Source organism: Nicotiana sylvestris, chromosome 5 (assembly GCF_000393655.2).
Source record: "Nicotiana sylvestris chromosome 5, ASM39365v2, whole genome shotgun sequence".
Lineage (NCBI taxonomy): Eukaryota > Viridiplantae > Streptophyta > Magnoliopsida > Solanales > Solanaceae > Nicotiana > Nicotiana sylvestris.
In genome coordinates, this window is record NC_091061.1 from 17,293,608 (window position 1) to 17,314,026 (window position 20,419).

General features: G+C 31.7%; 2 protein-coding genes and 1 pseudogene across 3 annotated transcripts; all 3 read right to left on the reverse strand.

The window, feature by feature from the left end:
- Positions 1-113: 113 nt before the first annotated feature.
- LOC138869775 (putative UDP-rhamnose:rhamnosyltransferase 1) lies at positions 114-1,531 on the reverse strand (annotated as a pseudogene).
- A 496-nt stretch (positions 1,532-2,027) lies between these two features.
- On the reverse strand, positions 2,028-2,596 carry LOC104247707 (FK506-binding protein 2-like). The gene is made up of 2 exons (XM_009803789.1): positions 2,396-2,596; positions 2,028-2,330 (listed from the first exon to the last, which is right to left on the reverse strand). The coding sequence occupies exons 1-2, from the start codon at positions 2,594-2,596 to the stop codon at positions 2,028-2,030; spliced, it is 504 nt and encodes a 167-aa protein (XP_009802091.1).
- An 8,188-nt stretch (positions 2,597-10,784) lies between these two features.
- Positions 10,785-20,050, reverse strand: LOC104247705 (probable rhamnogalacturonate lyase C). 2 transcript variants are annotated; one of them, XM_009803784.2, is made up of 17 exons: positions 19,969-20,050; positions 19,495-19,610; positions 17,708-17,783; positions 16,854-16,975; positions 16,700-16,753; positions 16,267-16,392; positions 16,021-16,140; positions 15,330-15,465; positions 14,236-14,406; positions 13,882-14,034; positions 13,445-13,551; positions 13,225-13,315; positions 12,951-13,092; positions 12,134-12,296; positions 11,927-12,043; positions 11,708-11,834; positions 10,785-11,173 (listed from the first exon to the last, which is right to left on the reverse strand). In XM_009803784.2, the coding sequence occupies exons 2-17, from the start codon at positions 19,599-19,601 to the stop codon at positions 10,931-10,933; spliced, it is 2,055 nt and encodes a 684-aa protein (XP_009802086.1). In that variant the 5' UTR covers positions 19,602-19,610; positions 19,969-20,050; the 3' UTR covers positions 10,785-10,930. The 2 variants fall into 2 exon arrangements, with proteins under 2 accessions (XP_009802086.1, XP_009802088.1); XM_009803786.2 differs by having other exon boundaries at positions 19,495-19,632; positions 19,969-20,038.
- Between the last annotated feature and the right edge of the window lie 369 nt (positions 20,051-20,419).

Sequence of the window (20,419 nt, forward strand, 5' to 3'; positions counted from 1 at the left end):
AATCAGATGACTGAATAGGAGCTTGATTATACACCAACATGAAACCATCATATCTTTAAGACGTCATAGGAAAAAATAAGAAAAATATTGTCAACTAGAAAAAAAAAAAAAAAAAAAGGAAAAGTAAGAGATCAAGCCATTTATTTTGGTTTTACATTTGAGTCCTAAGAATTAGACCCAGTGGACATGTTTCTATTATCTTCCAAGAATTGAATTAGATCTCCTATTTACTTGACATGTAACCTTATGTTCCTAAATATTGAACTGATTTCTTTTGCTGTCTCTCTAATTTTCTTTCCATCCATTTCCACCATTACCGACTTCACTGATCTGGACATTGAGTCCTTGTGTATGACCCATCCTCTTCAGTTCTTGGTACTTCTATACCAATTTCATTGTCCTCTAAGATTCTTGCATTCAAATCTTGATCAACCAAAAAAGGCAACATAATCTATGGGCGCCCAAACATTAGCCCTTCTAGTGCCATCCACGATGTGTCAAGAATCTGCCGACTCGTGACTTAGTATCTTCAACTGAGGTACCCACCTCTTCCTTACTATACCTCGACCGTATATTCTCTCCTCGAACCCATTGGGCAGCCCAATATAATCCATGTCTCTCGAGTTCAATGGCTTCCTCAGAACCCCAAAAAATGGTAATCCAGACAACTCCATCCCATTAGCCAACTCGCTGATTTCACTCGGATCAATAGTCACTTCACTACCTAAGGCTACATAAATTAATGAGCCTTTGGTTTGTTTATCTAGTGATTCTTCGTTATCATCACAGCTATTTTGCAATAAAGTTTGACATTAGCCCCACAGGAAGTATAGGCCTGTGGTGAAGATCCTCCAGTAACTTTAGCCACTGGCCTTTGAACTCGTGACACTGACATATAATAATTACGTCAACATCCTTTATCGTAGCCCTGGTATGATAAAGGTCTGACACACCAGACACATTCTTTTGCCCGGCCTCGACTATCCACTTAGCCTCGTGGCGATGAAAAGCCATCTTTGTTTGAAAGGGTATCCATTTCGGTGGCACCATAAACTCCTCCGGTGTTGGTTTGGATTAGTCGAGCCAGTGAGCATCAGCTAATTTGTCGGTCCAATGAAAGACAGAAGCCAACTGGAAATTCCTAACCTAGTTGTAATTGGTGCCACATAAGGTGCAAAATCATGAATAAAGCAATCAGGACAAGTTTTCTCCAAGAAACTTGTCAACTTAAGTTCCATATCATCTAAGACTTTCTTGAGACAGACAACACCTTTGGTCTGGATATCCATACTGGCTTCTGCATTTTATGGTAGGCTATTAACTTTTGGAAGTGGGATTTTCACAAAGTTTATGAATATTCAAGGGGAAGTTTTTGGAGGCGATCAATATTTCTTGGGGTGGAAATGAAGGAGATTTTGTGACCCTTTTGAGCAATTAATTTGGAGAGCTCAAGATATGGTATAATATGCCCAAAAGCTAGCCAAGGAAACATGGCTATATGAAGCTTATCTTCAACTTCATCAGTCATTGATTTCATAAATTCAGTAGCCAAGACTTAAACAGTTTAATATATGTATATTTTCTTTGCTCTGTTAATAACTTAATCACAAATACATAAAGAGCGTCGACGATGTATATCTTAGGAGAATATTCAAATAAACCAGTATGATAACCATTATTTAAATGATCATCATAGTACGAGATACTAAATCTAATGACTTTTTAAAAGGAAAAAAAACCTAGGCTCAGTTATAAAATTTCAAAAGCATTACATTTCCCAAGTGAAAACAATCCTCAGAAAATTCAAGAACTATTTGACATGAATTTGTCACATCCCTTAACATGGAAAAAGTAAACTTACGTAACATCTAAAATCTGATCAATTCTCATTTACCATATAAGCCAATTTCATGCCGAAGCAAAGGTAGTTGGAAAGCTACTCCTCATCCAATTAATTCCTTAGTTCTTCTCTGGTTGTTGCAGTGCATCTTCCAGAAACTCCGGTCTACCTTTACTCAATGGTAAAATCATTCAATGCGTAGCATCTCAACTATAAATGTCATAACTGAATCAGGTGGTATTTCTTCCCCATCACGATCACAAGGTTTAAAAACTTCACACCATGGTTGCGCTTCGGTTGAAATTATCCTTTTGTCCCCAATTTGCATTCCAACTACACCCTCATCAATACACGGTATGGTTCCACCAGCACCTATTCTAAAATTTAGGGTTTTGTTCCTTTCGATTGTTCTGCCCTTATCTAGCTCCAAAGTATAGCATACTTGAACCTTCTTTCCTGGGAGGGCCTTTTTCTTTTTCTGCTCCAACTCCTTTATTTCAAATCCATTGTTAAAGCACCACGTTCGAGGGAAGGCACGATTCAGGCTCTCTGAACCATCTTCAATTTCCTCAGAAGGCTTCCCTTCATTCCCTCTAAATTTTTCTTTTTTGCATCATCTGATGCATCGACCTCTGAAAACTCTGCGTTCCCACTCTTCTGTTGGTTCTTTTCTGCATCATCAACAACCTCTGAACCATCATTGCCCTCTCCATTCTTCACTACTTTGTCATCATCACTACGATAAGTGGATTGCATGGTTGCAGGAATGGATGGCTCTTCACCTCGTCCAACAATGTAGCAATCCTCTCTTTCTAGCAATCTCAAGAGCAAAACCCTAAGAGAGTCGATGATGAGAGGCTGTAAGGGTTTTGGCCTTAAATTAGTTTTTGTTGCAGTATTTTAATTTTGCAAAAAGGGTCGTCTTTTGTTTTTGCTTTTTTAATGACAGTGATTTGAAAGGAAATAAAAAGTTTAATTTTGTAATTATGAGACGATCTTTAACGTTATTACTGTCGAATTAGTAATAATCGCAGAATTAGGACTCGCCCTGGGCAGAGCACTCGTAAAATGCCCCTGGGCTTATGTGTGAGGCTTAGTTCTGTGAGACTTACGCCTCGACCGCCGGGGCTTACGCTCTGGACACGCCCAACGCCGGGCGTACTGGACTTGCTTAATAGAACCTTATGCAATTATGTATAACTAACCTTGTAAATCCTCAAATTTTCTTAATAAATTATTGACTATTCAAAATTACTTTTTTCTTAATCATAAATCATTAAGTTGAGAGTATTTTATGTCATAATCAAAATAAAAATTATTGCACGTTATCCACTAAGACTGCTGTAATAGTAACAACAACAACAACAACAACAACAACAACGACCCAGTATAATCCCACAAGTGGGGTCTGGGGAGGGTAATATGTACGCAGACCTTACCCCTACCCCGAAGGGTAGAGAGGCTGTTTCCAGGAGACCCTCGGCTCAAAAAAGCAATAGGAGATGATATATTAGTACCATAAAAATGCGTAATAAAATAACAGCAATATAAGAGATATGAAATACAGAATACGAAATACGAAATAGATGGCTGGTATAGTAAAACTAGCAGGTAAAGCCCTGCATCAATAGACGACCAATGACATTCTTAGTCTAACTCCTAACTGGCTAGTCTCACTCTATTGTACTGTAGAAATATTCACACTTTCCCCTAACCTACAACCTTAATGCTCGACCTCCATAATTCCCTGTCAAGGGTCATGTACTGCTGTAATAGTAAATTTTAAATAATTCTTTCATTTAAAAGTATTTATTTATTAACTTTTGTTATGTCTTTATTATATAATAGTCCATAATTTTTTATAATTATTTTCCTAAATATTATTTTTTCATGTTTACGATATACAATATTTATTAATTTAATAGGTCAGTATTAGCTAGTAACTATTTGCAAATAATTAGTTATCATGGTATAGTCTGGTGAATTATGTGTCACTTATTAACTTGTTGAAACTTAAAATTAAATGATGCTTGAGAATCATATTTAAATTGTGAATTATGTTTTTATAAAAATTCTCTTTCAAATAGAAAGCATATTAAATAAAAGAAGTATTTTAAAAAATATCAAATTATAATATCGAAATTCTTTCAAGATTAGTTGCTCCTTAAGAGCTACATATAAGATTTCACATCGAATAAATTACTTTTGATGTTTGAGTTGTAACGACATTGCAACTAATTTGCATATTATGATATATGTCATACTTTTTGTATTATTCATAGTTGAATGATAATTTATAAATATTTTAAATAGATTATTTGTTATAATTTTGTGATTTTAATGTAATTTTTATAATTATTTTTTATTTTTTACTATCTTAAAATTCTTGAAATTAGTAAAATTTAAAGATCCATGGGACTTACGCTCTATGTCTCAGGGCTTACGCCTCGCCTCGTCACAGGTAAAACGCCTCGCCTTTTAAAATATTGGTTGTGTGAAAGGATCACAAGACAATTATTTTCCTATAGTTTAATATTTATTGCTATAATTAACTAGCCGTGCTGTTAAGATATCAGACGTAACATATCATTTCTAAAGGATGTAACTATTATTATACATTCGTAGTAAATGACTTTGAAGTGTAAACAGGTTATTTGGTAAATTTTTAGTTTACAAAATTGGAATTAATTACTATAGTAGCTACCAGTCCCTCCACCCTTAATTAAAGGTTTCAGTTTCGAGCTGTGGATGTAGAAATTCTTGGTAGGGAACGTATCCTCTCTTGTTGCGCTTTACGCATCGTGAATCTAAATTAGTCGGTCTAGTGAATTCTGGATACAAAATGATTTAAAAGGAAATAACTTGCCTTGTACAAAAGTTAGAACTCCTTTCTTAATTAAGAACATTTAGGGTCTGTTGAAAGTCACCGGTAATTGGAATTGGTGTAATTATTACCTTAGTAATTATACAATATAGTAATTATGTTAACCTGTTTGTTTGTCATAACGTAATTATAGTGTAATTACAAGTGTAGTGTTTGGTTGCACAAATGTAATTACATATTCAAATTAAATTTTAGATGAATTAATTATCAAAATTTAAAAGTTAATACAATAAATATATGACTATAAATGATATTAGATTTTGTATTTAAGATGTTTATTTTTTTGTGAATATACATTAATTAGTAATCATATAATATAACTAATATTGTAAAAATAATTTATATATATATATATATATATATATATTTCAAGATGCGGGAAGCGAGGCTCAGATAGTTCGGGCATGTACATAGGAGAAGCCCAGATGCTCTAGTAAGGAGGTGTGAGCGGCTGGTTGTGGAAGGCACAAGAGGTAGAGGGCGACCTAAGAAGTATTGGGGAGAGGTGATAAGGTAGGATATGGCGAGGCTTCAGATTTCCGAGGACATGACACTTGATAGGAAGTTGTGGAGGTCGAGTATTACGGTTGTAGGCTAGGAGGTAGTTGAGTCTTGCGTTACTTTGTACTTTTGTGAGCCTAGTCCGGTGGGGTTTTGTCTAAGATAGCTAGGGGCAATGTCGTGTCTTACTATTTTCTATTTTCGACGTAGGATCCATTTACTAGCCATCGTTTTTGCTTTGCATTTTTCTTCTGCATTTTATGTTGCTTTTTCCCTATGATCTTCGTGGTGAATCTAATATTCTCTCTTTTTGTCTTTCTATTATCTTGAGCCGAGGGTCTTTCGGAAACAGCCTCTCTACTCCTTCGGGGTAGGGGTAAGGTCTGCGTACACATTACCCTCCCCGGACCCCATTTGTGGAATTTTATTGGGTTGTTGTTGTTGTTGTATATATTTTTCAAATTAATAATATTTAGTATAGATACTTATAAAAATATATGTTTTGTAAAAACATCATGGATGCATGTTTGATAAAATAAATTAATATTTATAAATATGATGTCATAACATTATTCAAATGTTTGACAAAACTAATCTATCAATTCTAACTAAAAAATGAACAACATGCAATGTGAGCCAATACTACTAAAACAAGTAAATTGGAACCAAAAATATAATACAATTTCAAAATCCAAAAAAAAAATTGTTTAACATATGTCAAATTATAATATGATAATAGTAAGTTCCCATACAACTTAAGATTAGGAAACATAATAAGTTTATAACCACATTCAACAACGAAATTCTACTTTAATTGCATCACTCATTATATGCCAAGTTTGTTAATGACTTATTATTTCTAATATTAGGAGGTGTAGTTTCAAAAACTAGAATAACAACGTAGTTACGCTAAATGAAGAAAATAAAAACAAATAAGAAATAAAATATAAGCAATTACATGGAATCGCAAGAAGTAAATGTAGAGAAATAAAATATAAATAATGTACAAAGAAAAATATATTTTAAAGTTTAAAAAGAAATTAAAATGTAAAAATAAAATAAAAATAAGAATAAAGGAAAGAAAAAGTTATAAAGAAAATAAATTTAAATAAAAACAAAAAGGAAAGAAATTAAAAAAATAACATTGTAATTACCCAGTGTAATTACTAGCAATTCTCACCTCCCCTTGAGAATTAGAGAGTGTAATTACACTCTCCAATTATATTCAATTCCATGCTGACCAAGTAATTAATTAGCCGGATAAACATGTCAAACTGTATAATTACACTCAATTATCCTAGGTGGCTTTCCAAACAGGTTGTTAAGAACTTTATTTGCGACATTATTCGAAAAAAAAAGATGTTTATAATTAAGTTCACAGGTAAGGAAATGTTAAACACATTTTAAATAGCTCAGCGAGCTACGTTTCCTTTTTCGAGGTCGTATCTTTTTATTTCACATTTGCTTATTTCTTATTTTTATCCCAAAAAGATGAGAATGTAATTCATACTGCAAGAAAGTTGTATATTATTTCATTTAGATGTCTCACTCCGTGATCAGTGGCTCTTGTAATGAGAATTGTCAGTTTCAAAATTGTGATCAATTAGAGTTACTGATATAGACTTTTTGAAAGATAATTCTGTAAGGTATTTTTCTCCTACACAATATATTCAAAAACGAAAGAAGACATGAAAAACATTGGTTAGGTTGTCCTAATTAAAATACATTGGCGTTTAAGGAAAAAATGGATGTAAACAGCTGTTCTGGGGCGGCTTAAGGCCATAAATCATGTATTAGGAATTGAGAAATTTTCAAAAACCACTATGTTTTAGTGATTATTAGCTTGCTATAGCTATCATTTACTAAATTATTTCCTATAGCTATGTTTTCAGTTGTTAAAGACTATATTTGATGTATTTTTGCTACTGTATTCATGAATACAGTAGCAAAACTCGGCGGAAAACAGGGGAGTCCAGCTAAGTAGAGAATCTATTCGATTGTATTCGCGAGATGTATTCGTGAATACAGTAACGAAATTTGCGACAAAAAAGGTCTTCAGCTGTTTAAAAACGGTAAGTGAATCAATTAATGTGATAGACTCCTAATATAACTCAACAAATTCAATTATAACACACAAAATTTGTATTTCTTGTTATAGAAAATATTCTCAACAGAAAAACACCCCAAAAACAGAGCAATCTTTAGAGATTCAATCCATCCTTTCTTTTTTTAGTGGTATCTTTACAAATATATTTACATTAAAATTATATAATTACATTGAATACAATTAAATACATAAAAATACATTGAATACATGAAGTATAGCAGGTCATCAATAGTGCAAATACATATGAATACATACTGGAGATACATTTGAATACATATATACATCCGAATACATAAATTATATTAATTAAAAAAATATATGAATACATTCTACAATACATTGAATACATAGTGTTGAATATATACTGCTGGACAAAACAGTAAAACAAAGTGAAACTTTGAAATTATATAATTACATTGAATACAGTTAAATACAGTGAATATATTGAAAAAGCAGAAAAAACTAAAGATAGTGAATACAATGAAATACATCGAGATACATTGAAATACAATGAAAAAAAGGGTGACAGACTCTTCAAGTTCCTCAGCCCCAAACTCTGTCCCCAATCTACTGATATCCAGGCCGCCGCCATGTGGGGCATCGCCGCCGGTTAAATGAAGCTAGTTGTTGAAGAAGCACCAATTTAAAGGATCAAACGGAAACTAGAGATCTCACAAGGTAAACATGAACAATCAATGCAAAATCTAAGAAAAGTTTAGAATGTGTAACACAACTGTGTGAAAGAAATCGCCGGCCGGAGGAGGGGGTTAGGGGTGACACAACAAGGAAGGGGGGAAGTAGTCGCCGACCGGATCTGTCGTTGGCGGAACACATCCCCTGCCTAGGGTTTCTAAAAGCATGGGAGGAAAAATGGGGGGAAAAAGAGAAGAAAGAGGAAAGAGAAAGGAGGAGAGAGGGAAGAGAGAGGGAGAGAGAAAAATAATACACAATGTATTTAATGACTTAAAGGTAGGAAGTGACCATAAATAGATATTTTGCTATAGAAATTAAAAGGTAGTTATAGGAGATAATTTTTTAAAACGGTATTTATTTATAATAAATATGGTATCAACCTATGCTATAGGAGGTAAAATTTTCTTAGGAATCTAAAACGATGGGGAAAGGGAATGGGTAAGCCTAACAATTAGTTTGGGTCGGATGGCTGTTGTTTGCAACAAAGTTTCTGATGGGTATTACGGGTAATATAATGGGAATCTTACAGAAATGTCCCAAATAAATCCTAACTTATTAACCCCTAGCCATTAATCATAGACTTATCAAAATTAGCCAATCACATATAAAAATTGAAAACTCAAATAAATAAGGTTCTTTCTCTCCAAGAGTTATACGCTAAGATCTCCTTCTATATTTTTAAGCGTGATTAGCAATATTAGATGCAAGACGAAAAGGAAATTTTATGGATGAGGTAGCAAATAAGGTGATGAAATACAAAACAAAAAATATATACAATATTCCAAAAATCTAAGCAAAAAAGGACATTTTTCAATGAGTATGGTTGAAATTCATTAAAAGCATATAAATGAGTCAGTACATAAAATTTGAGGAAGATTGGAGGTGATTTAGACTGATTTGGTATTAAAATCCGTAGTTAAAATCGAGTTCAAAAAACTCTTCTACGACACATGTATCTCACGCACAAGTATACATGGATATACATATGATACACATTTGATACGAATATGATACATATGTGATACATAGTGTGATACGCATATTTTTTTCTTCATGTGCATCTTGTACTTCGAATTTTCAAGGCAAAATAGTCTATGGACCACCTAAACTTGCAACCATTTGTCAACCCGGTAAATGAACTTATAAGTTTTCCATTTGAACATTTGTACTTGACGAAATGAGTACCAATAAACACCTCCAGCTGAGCGTGTTCTTCAATCGCTTTGAGTGACTGGCACATCATATTCTTAAACTATTATTGTTTGACATGTGTAATTTATAGGTCTCAATCTCTTTTTACAATTTATTAAAAAAATTAAAACATTTTCCTTACTTCACCATGGCAGCACCAACACTACATGTGTTCTTCCACCGTAAACACCACCCTCATCCACTCTAAAATCTCCCAAAGCGACATTGAATACCATTCTTCTTATTCTAAAACTCCCAAATGAATAAAAAGGTGAAAAGAACACAAACAAAATTAGTAAAATCCAAAAAGTCCAGATGAATCAGTAAAAAGAACTCTCTTCCATTATATTCTCCAAATTATCTTTGAAAATCCCCATACAAATTAGTAAAAAGAAAGAAAGAAAATTCCCAACAATTTCAAATGAGAGCTCGCTTAAAAACCAATATCAGCCAACTCTAATTTTATTTCTTCCTTTTACATTTTCTGAACAGAAATTCTAGAGAAAGATTCAAAACCATCTCTAAAATTTTCAATTTTCAACACCAAATTAATTGATTTTCTCAAAATTGAAATTTTGTTCTTTATTTTTTTCTAACCTGCATTTTCCTCTTTGAGTTGTGGTCATGACAGGTTTGTTAGAAAGTGGTACGGGAGAGGGAAGAGGAGAGAGGGGGGGGGGGGAGTAGGAGGAGAGACGAGAAAAGAAAAGGGGGGGAGAAAGGAATCGGGCAGCATCTCTTTTTGTTTTTCCTTTTCATTTGCTTTCTTTTTTGATTTTAATATTTTTTTAATCAAAACCGTTATATTCATGCGCTTCTGTACCATGGTTTGCACGTATTTTAGCCACATCATTTAAGTCGTTCCCACATAAGTATGGTCAATGGTCAAATGTATTTATTAGTACGTATTCCGTCAAGTACAATTGTTCAAGTGGAAAACTTGTAAGTTTATTTACCGGATTGACAAATGGGTATAAGTTTAAGTGGTCTGCAGGCTATTTTATCAATTTTCAATTCAAACCACCTCAAAGCTCTACTAAATCATCTCAAGTCTGAGATTCAAGCTACTTAGGATGTACCCAACTATTCTAATAACACCCACTCAAAAGAAAACAAAAAATTTGATTTTTTTTTGGCTACAAATAGCTAATTGACTAATATTGGTAATAGTTGGCTAATATTAGTTTATTAGTAATATTTTATGAATTGAACAGTTTTTGTAATAAGTTACTTATAAATGGACATAGCTGGTAGCTTATATAATTTGCAAAAATAGGATCTTGTATAGTTTTCCCAATAAAGTTTGCAATCGCTTTTTATTTGAATCCAATCTTGAGTAACTAACGTTAGCACTCTAGACTTTCTACTTATATAATAGGTGTCTTTCTTCAAGAAACATAAATAAAAGTAATATGAAAGGAAAAACATATAAATACTAGTAGTAATCTACAATTTGTATATGCTTATAGAACATTTCAAGGTAATAATAATTACTGTTCAAAAAACCATCCTTGCCAGAAATAATCAATTAGAAAGAATATTTATTAGAATCAATAGAGAATCTGAATGTTCCTAAAACCCACAACTCCTAATCATGTATACATCAACTTGAAACAATATACTATAAGAAAAAAGAAGAAGAAAAGAATATAAACATATTGCGGTAAACTTGTAATTAATCCTCCTAATTATGTAGTATAATATTCACTTGAAATCAATTTTTTTGTGGAGGGCCTTCCAAACGAATGTAGTCATAGTGATGTCCATAGAAAGGATTACCACTTTTAATTTGCTTTAAATATATTGTATTTTCTCCCTTTTGTAATTCATACCCTTGAATTTGGAAACTGAAGAGCCTATATAGTCCATGTATTCCATGTCTAGCTATTGCATTACTCCTCCCAATTGCTGGAATTTCAAAATGAGGCTTTGGTCTAGATGGGTCATTCATCCTCCCCTAACATTGCAAAAACATTGACCAAAATATATTAATAACGATAATACCTTTAAGGTTAAAAAAAATTTAACGTTGACTCAAAAGAAAGGGAAGCCGACATACATAAATTATACAGTCAAACCTATCTATAACTGTCTTATTTGTTTTGGATTTTTTTTGGCTGTATAATAAAGTGTTGTTATAGATAACATATGTTATAACATAACATGAAAATTGGTTCCATAAAAAAATTAGCTTTTATATATAGTGAATGGTTGTTATATAACGATATTATTATAGAGATGTCTGACTGTATCCTAGATATATGTGAAAGGAGAAAGTAAATACTTGATGTTCTCTCTCTAGATCGGACTTAGAATTTTAAGTTTATGGGTTCTGAATTTTAGTAACAACGGCTTATTGGATTCTATATAATTATTTATATATACATATTTATTGAATTTATTAACACAAATACAGAACTTTGAATAAAACTATTGAATTCTGCCAAACTCGTAGTAACGAAAAATTTAGTCTGGGTTATAAATTATATACCTGCAAATGTGAATAGGTTGCAGAAGCCAATGCGATATGTAGTGTATAAGTTCCCTTTGGATCAACACTTGGGAGTCCAAATAAAATTTGCCATGTTGTTGGTATATAATTCTTGCTTCTAGTTCTCCTGCATTAATACAATATAAAAATTCAAAAACTAAAAAAACAAATATAATTACTTGAATAAATTAAAATTGGAGGAAAATACGAATTAGTCACCTGGTTACATGAGCAAAGAACCAATCTTTTTGATAATCACTAACACCAACTTTATATACCAAATCTTTATTTGGATATAAATCAGTGTAACGATCCCACAAACCATATTGTCTAAATCTGTTGACAATAAATAATCAAATTTAGTTTTTGAAGTATGAAACTATATATGTAAAAAAGAAGCAAATTTAGGGTAAAAGGGAGACTGACTTTTGTGTTATATTATTATTATTGAATAACTGGTTTCTGAGCCCAGGCAATGGATCAGGCACAAAGAATTCTGCAGCAGTTCGATCAGGAATGCCTATTTCCCATAGAGTTGGACCATTTCTTGGAGGATCAAAAACTAGGTGACCTAAGTTAATATCACTTCCTGTAAAAATGTTAGACTATTATGATTTTAATTTCTATGCACCGACTATTGTAAATAATATGTGCATAATCGATCCACTTATAAGGTAATAACGAATAAATCGCTACAATAAGCATTAATTAGCTAGTAACCTAGTAAAAATAATAATTAATTAATTATAACCTGTTATCACAAGCTAAACTATACCATCAATGTAAAAGCTATGGGTTTAATTTATATGCACTGGCTGTGTAAATAATATGCGCATAATTGATTCACTTATAAGGTAATAACGAATAAATCGCTACAATAAGTATTAATTGATAAACTGGTAGAAATAGCAATTAATTAACCTGATATTACAAGTTAAATAGTACCAACAATATAAATTGTTGTACTGACATGCATGATAGGTTAAATCTCCGTTTATATTGTCTTTTAAGGTTTTGCACAACATTAAAAAATACATCATTCTCTCCTTAAATATATCAATTAATTAACACTCCATTAATTTAAATGATACGAATAAATTTAGAAAAATGTAATTAATGAATTCTCATTTTTCTAAAATATCAAATATTTTGAAATAAATTCAGCTTGACAAAATAACTAATATTCAGGACAGGAGGAAGTAATTTTAAGATAGAGAAGGGAAAACAAAAAGAAGAAAATGACCTTGTTTGACATTTATGTCATAGTTGTATTTGTAATCTCCTATAATTCCAGGGACCCAAGAATACAAGCTATAAGTTCCAGGTCTAACACCAGTGATCTTGAATTGTCCAGTTTTGTCTGTTTGAGTCCAAAATTGATAACCCTGAGCGGTAAAAAGAAATTTTTTGCCTTATATACACTTACAATATAAATATTATATGTATATTTTAATATGTCGTAGCAAATTATCTGACTTATGTTTTGTCTTTATATATAAACATTTCACATGGCTTACTTTGGTCTCATATTGCCATGATCCAACATCTCCAGGAAGAGCTAATCCAATATATGCAGATTTTGCATACATAGGATCTTTGTTTATGTACCTAAACAAAATTAACTGTCAAAACCCCTTTGATAATTTTTCTCATAATACTTTACAACTGCTACTGAAAATAAATCCCTACTCCTTGTGAAACAATAGAAACATAGGAATTAATTAATTAAATTAGTACCTGTCTCGTACGAATAATTGACCTCTAACTATACCCCGTTCATTAGCATGGGGATAGTCAAGAGATTCTGGGAAATCATATGGCCATTTTGCAGTTTCTTCCTGCATCTGTAGAGTAATAAAATTCACGAATTAGCATTTTCGTCGTTGCTTTTATTTAACAGGTTAAAATACACTGATTATAAAAAAATCTTTATACTGTCGCTATGGATAGTTAATTTCTTTCTAAATTAGAGAATAAGTTAGACCTCTCTATAACAATCATTCTTTATAATCACTTTATTACAACAACCAAGTTTTTTTTGGAACCGACTTTTCATGTTATATTATAATATATGTTCGCTATAACAATATTTTACTATAACAACCAAAAGATATCGAATAAACGAGACTCTTATAGAAAACTTTGACTGTTTAATTATAGGAGGATGAATTTACCTGTCTTTTAGCATCTTCCCAAAGTGTACGGTGGTTGTCACTAGAATCCGAGTTAAGATAGAAGAAAACAGGCCCAAAAACCTTTTTCCATGCCTCTCCTTCTTTGAGTGTGACTCCCAACTCTGGCCCTGCATAATGCCCACTGAAAAACACCTGTACGACACGTGTGGTGGGATAGTTAGAATCCCTTCGTTCTTGATTAATGGTTTTTATTTCGAGTTTTGGAACAAAGATTAACTCGATATATAGGGATGGATTTATCGAACGCAAATTTAAATGAGTAGATTTAGTAAATTTTGAATATCGAATACTTCAAAAAATATATCATAGAAATTCCTGTTAAGGAGCACTTACGGCTAAGGATGTCGGACCGGCATGAGAAGTAAGATCTTGCTTCATTGGTCCGCCGTTACAATATTCATTACTAGGTGTGATCACCCAAAAGCCTACACGTGGAGTATTGCAAACCCATCCATGTACTTTAATATCCTTATTTTCGAACGAATATTGGTACTTGTCATCCACCTAATGGTAAAACGGAAATGATAATTAAACCAAATAAGTTAGAGTTTAATTTTTATATACTGACGGCATAAAGATATTTTATTAGATTTAGTTGAATAGATTAAGGGTATGTTTGGTATAAAGGAAAATATTTTCCGTGGAAAATATTTTTCATGAAGATGTTTTCTTGGAAAATAAATAGTAATCTTATTCATTTTTCGGTGTTTGGGTATGCAAATTAAGGAAAATAACTTCTTAAGAGTATTCATAAATAATTTAGATATAATAAACATGAAGCCATAAACTTTCAAACCAACAACCTTCCAAACCCACAAATTTTATAAACTTTCGAACCGCTAAACTTTCAAAACAGCAAAATTTCGAACCCGTAAACTTCCAAACACATAAACCTCCGAACTCATAATTTTGGAACTTGTAAATTTGAACCTTTACACCGATAAATAAAAAAATAAAACTGAAAAATATATTTAAAAAATATTTTTTTGGGGGGGAGGGGGGTGACAGTAAAACCGAAAAAACAGAAATTTAAATTACAAAAAAGGGGGTTGGGGTGGGTGGTGCTGAAAACCGAAAAAACATAAATTTAAAATTGCAAAAAAAAAAAAAAATTAAGGTAAAAAAATATTTTTTTTTGCTGGAGGGGGTGAGAGTGGGTAGTAACGGAAAAACTGAAATTTGAAAAAAAAGGATTTTTTTGGAGAGAGGGGGTGGGTTGGGTTGGTGAGGGTGGGGAGGGTTGAGAAGGAGTTTTGGAAAATGTTTTCCCTTTTCTTGATAAGGAAAATATTTCTCCAATTGAAGAAAAATGAGTTCATAAAAAAAATATTTTCCAAAATATTTAAGCCAACCAAACATTAGAAAATTGGAAAACATTTTCCGAAAAATATTTCCCCTTCACACCAAACAAACCCTAAGTTCCTTACCTCCCCCTTAAGTTTAGGATTTGATGGATGTGTTAGTAAAACAGCTTCTTTGTAGTCAAGGACTTGGCCAGCAGAGCGATCTTCATCTGTTGGCATCATTCTTTGCATATCATCTGATATGGCCATATAGTGAAACCTAATTATTGGAAATTCAACAAAAAGAATTTAACAACTTGTGATCAGTTTAATTAACAATAATAATTATTACGCCTCAATCATATAATGTCATCTGTAATTTCAGTTTTATTAGATTATATACACTGTATATAAACTATGAGAAGGAGAGCCATGAAACAATGATAAAGTTGTCTGCGTAGGACCTATAGGTCATGGTTTCGAGCAGTCAAAGCAGTCACTAATTCTTGCATTAGGGTAGATTATCTACATCACACCATTGGGGAATGCGGCCTCTCTCGAAACCTATATGAATGCAGGATGCTGGCTGCCTATTTATTTTTTTAAATACACTATGAGCAAATATAAATCAGATTGTTTTACACAAATAGCCAGTCGGATTCCTTGTATAACTATTCTACCTGATATACATAGATATATACACTGATTATACACGACTATACATATATATTATATATCTGTCAGCTATTTTTAATTTAAGAGATGGGTGAACAACTTAATTCTTTTATAAAAATTAAATCACATAAATGAGAAGTATAAATAATTGAAATCTTACAAAGCCCTTCTAAGCTTGATGGCAATCCTTGCTTCCTCAATAATTAGAGTGGGCCATCCCTTCAAATGTTCAAATATCCCATATGAATAAAATCCAGAACTCCCACGCAACATCACAAACCTGCAAATTTTAGTTTATCTCTTATTCTTTTGTATTTATATATACAAAATAAACCTTTTTATTGCTACCATTTTAAGTTGATAAATAATGTATTACATACGAATGATTTATTTAAATAAAACTTACCTTTTGTCAATGTTTAGTGGAAGATCATGGGCAGAACTATTATTGGAGGGATTCCATGTTTTTGTGAAAGAGACTTCCACTTTGTTTTCATTTTGTGCAATAACTCTGAAATTTGTCCCTAAAAGCCTGCAGATATTTAATATTAATTGGCATGTTTAAAATGTAACGTCTATATTTCATCGATATGCTTTATTTTTTTGGTTTTCCACCCGGGCTACTGTGGTGTCCAGTTTCTGCATTGGGGCCCAAATTAAATTTGGATTCACATCGAGAAGTCCAATATTGGAGGTATAAAGCTCTCGTTAACAACGATAAATTCATACTCAAAACTTGAACTCGAGACCCTTGATTAAGATTGAAGGAGAATTTACCATACTACCACAAAAGTAAATAATATTAAACTTATAAATGAAAAAAGAAATAATTAACTTACATATCAAAAGTGTGACCCTTGTCTTCAGGACGTTCCCACACGGTATCCCAATATCTACATTATTTATAAATTGAAAAAGTTATGCATTTCCAAACCTTAATTAACTATAGAGTTAATAAGAGATCGAAATTTATTTTTCAAAATTATAACTAACCCTCTATTTGTATCTTTGAAGTCATGCTCTAGGATATTATCAATACCATTGTAACGCACCCCAGCAATGGCTCCAGTTGGATTAGTTAGGGTGACTTGGACAATGCCATTATCGATCACTACCTGATAATTTTCCGTCTTTTAGCTCGATAATTATATGGTAGGGATCGATGCCAAACCTCTGCCACCACAAAGGCGGCTTTAATTAAAAAAATGCTCAACAATCAAATAATATAGATATCCATAGACCTTCTCATATTTAATTCAAGAGCTAACTAAAATACCTTTAGAATAAAATTTTGTTTTGAATATTTTACATATAGTAAGATGATTTATAGTTACACAAATATTTATGACTTATTTCATATGCAAATTTTAATTTTTTTATCTTTCTTAAACTCCGTCAGTTTACAACTTTGCCACATAAAGTGAAACGAGGAGTAACTAAAGTGAATAAAGGTCAATGGCGCACTATTTTCAACAATAAGGTTGATTTATTGATGTGCAAATATTTCAAGTTCCTTTTTGTTTTGTGGAAAGTGTGAGACAGTTTATTTGACAAATAAAAAAGTTTCTTTTCCTTTCCTTCTGAAATTATATTTGACAAACTTATTAGGCACTGACCATATGAGAAAATTAGTGTGAAAATGACATTGTATAACCACTTTTAAAATAATAGTCGTAAAACTATATATTTTATATATATATATATATATATATATATATATATATATATATATATATTATATATGTGAGATACAAATATTATATACTTTTTCGGCTATCGAATATAAATAATTTATGTCAATGGCTAAAAGCAATAATATCCCAAAATTAGTGATAGTGGTGCCTTACATAATTACGTGAGATATGCAGTTTGACAGGAGGAGTAGATGATGTCAACTTTTGACTAATCCTCAGTGGAGTTTGCCTGCAATTAGAATTTTACGGAGAAAAAACATGAAAATCTGAGTTTTAAAATAAACTCAGCTTAGCTGGGTTAGTTTTGGTTTCAACTAATAAATAAATAACTAAACCATAATAAACCCTTTGAATTTTTGCACATAACCAACCTGAGATGTTGTATTTCTATATATTTTTCATACACTTCAAAACTAAACCATTATATAATTTCTTGAAACAAAATAGAATTTGATAAGATAAAGTCAACCTCTTCAAAGAAAGCTCCTCGTTACCACGGATTTATAATTCCTTTTCACACTATCAGTATAATTGAGTCCATGTTTTAACACGTTATCTGCCCTATTTTCCAGGTTATAACATGTAGTTAACTTTTAGTTTACCATAAAAAATTCCTTTATTATTAGTGAATGGAAGTTAAACTTACATTACCACAAGTTTCATTTTAGTGTAAAGAGAATTCAGATAACACTATAAATTATCTATAATAGAATAATTTAGAAGAATTAATCAAAATAGTCTCTCACCCAATTATTTAAACTAAAAAAAGCCGACGAATATATAATAAATATATATAATCCAAGTATATAAGTAATTTATCATATGTAATCGTCATACCGGCTAGGAAAAGTAAATGATATATATATAATCATCTATAATCTTCGTATAGGAAAAGTAAACAATGAATCCGGCCGACTATTTGTGTAACTGTCCTAAAATTTGTTTTTGAGTTGTTAGATTATATACCTCAACAGGCAGGAAAGTTGTGAAAGTTGTTCACCCAATCCTTACATTTTCATAATAAAACTAAGAATGGAGAGGTAGAATGTGAAAAGAAAGGAAAAACAGAATCAATTTTAGGACCATAACTAATGACTTTCGTGCTATAGAAAATAGTAAATAAATGCAACTTTTTTCAATTGCTAATGACTTTATAGAATGGAATTGTATCATTTAATGAAAGTAAAAAAGAAATAAACAAATAAAGATAAGTTCTTTCTTGAGATCAATTGTCGTATTTGATGGCTGATTACTAAAAGGATAACCCTTGTTGGAAATGCATGAGTTTTCTCTTTTCCTTATAGATTAAAATTAAAACACTAACATTTTTAGAGAAAAAATATTACAACTTTCAGTTTGTTTATCTGTTGTAACATGTCACTTATTACCACAATCTACGTATATTAAATGATGCATGTTGCAGAGTATTGCCTATAATAGGCTTTTAAATGATCTAATAGTTCAAATAAATTTACGCCATCAATGTATAAAACTTAAACTCTTTTCTTTTTTTCTTCTTTCTTAATGGATATGATGAATACGTTCATACCTTTATTTAACAACAACGACATTAATAATAATAACGCCTCAGTCCCACACAAGCATGAAGTTGATATATGAATCCAAAGACGGATCCAGGATTTAAACTCTATGGGTTTAGCCTTTTAAGATTTTAGCATTGAACTCATTATATTTTTGAAATTATGGGTTCAAATCTACTATTTATTGTAATTTTAGTAAATTTTGCACATAAATTTATGTTCCGTATCGAAAGTTATGGGTTCAGTTGAACCCGTCACGTATATACTACATACGCCTCTGTATGAATCGGCCTCACTGGCCATATTTCTTCAGTAAATTCATCTCAAGTCAACATTATACGATATAAAAATCATAACTTATATTGGTAAAAATTTAAAAGAACAAGTTATCAAGAGTACCTAAAATTGTCCACCCTTGAACCACAAACAAGCAAGAAAAGCTGGAAAACAATAGCACAAAACAATGAAACCAGACGCCATTGCCTCTTCCAACCCATCTTATTCATGTTTTAACTCTGCAACATGAGAAGTACATACCTAAAATTAATGAAAAGCCATCATAAATTTACTCCCTCCGTTTCAATTCACGTGGCTAAATTGATTCAGCATGGAGTTTAAGGAAAAAAGAACAAATTTTTTTGAATTCATGCTCTTAAACATGCGCTGAGATTTTAATGGCTATAAAGCATGTCATTAAAGATCAAATAAAAGTTTAAAGCTAAACTATTTATAAATTTATAATTTTTTTTGAATGAACTAATAAAGAAATAGAGTCAAATAAACTGGATCAAAGAGTATTAGAAACCATGCAAGAAAAAACTATGATGGAAAGGGATATGGAAAAAAAATTAGGTTAAAAAATTGCATGCTTACCTTAATTAGGCGAAGTGAAAAAGATTAGCTGATATAAGATGATGCAGAGAATAATTATGGAAACGAAGTCGTTTACTTTCTTTAGATATATATAGGGTTCAAAGCTTATATAGGTTTAGATCGTCTGATGTAATAGTGAAGTTAGTAAGACAAAACCCAGCTGAACACGATACCAAAGTGGTATATTTATTATATACTATATATAACCAAGATTTAAAGTTTATGGGTTTAAAATTTTACTATTTTCAAATTATTAAATTCTAAATTAATATTGTATTTATATTCAACAATTTTTTAAGACAAATACAATAAAAGGCAGTTCGTGCACTAAGCTCACGCTATGCACGGAGTCCAGGGAAGGGTCGGACCGCAAGAGTCTATTGTACACAACCTTACCCTACATTTCTTCAAGAGGCTGTTTTCACGACTCGAACATGTGATCTCCTGGTCA

Excerpts from the sequence above, each read along its gene's own strand:
- LOC104247707 (XM_009803789.1), bottom strand. The coding sequence starts at position 2,596 with ATGCAATCCACTTATCGTAGTGATGATGACAAAGTAGTGAAGAATGGA. Across the intron at positions 2,331-2,395 it reads TTCTGAGGAAATTGAAGATG|GAGTTGGAGCAGAAAAAGAA; the intron begins GTTCAGAGAGCC and ends TTTGAAATAAAG.
- LOC104247705 (XM_009803784.2), bottom strand. The coding sequence starts at position 19,601 with ATGAATAAGATGGGTTGGAAGAGGCAATGGCGTCTGGTTTCATTGTTT. Across the intron at positions 13,316-13,444 it reads CAATTATTCGTACGAGACAG|GTACATAAACAAAGATCCTA; the intron begins GTACTAATTTAA and ends AATTTTGTTTAG. Across the intron at positions 11,835-11,926 it reads TTCTTTGCTCATGTAACCAG|GAGAACTAGAAGCAAGAATT; the intron begins GTGACTAATTCG and ends GTATTAATGCAG.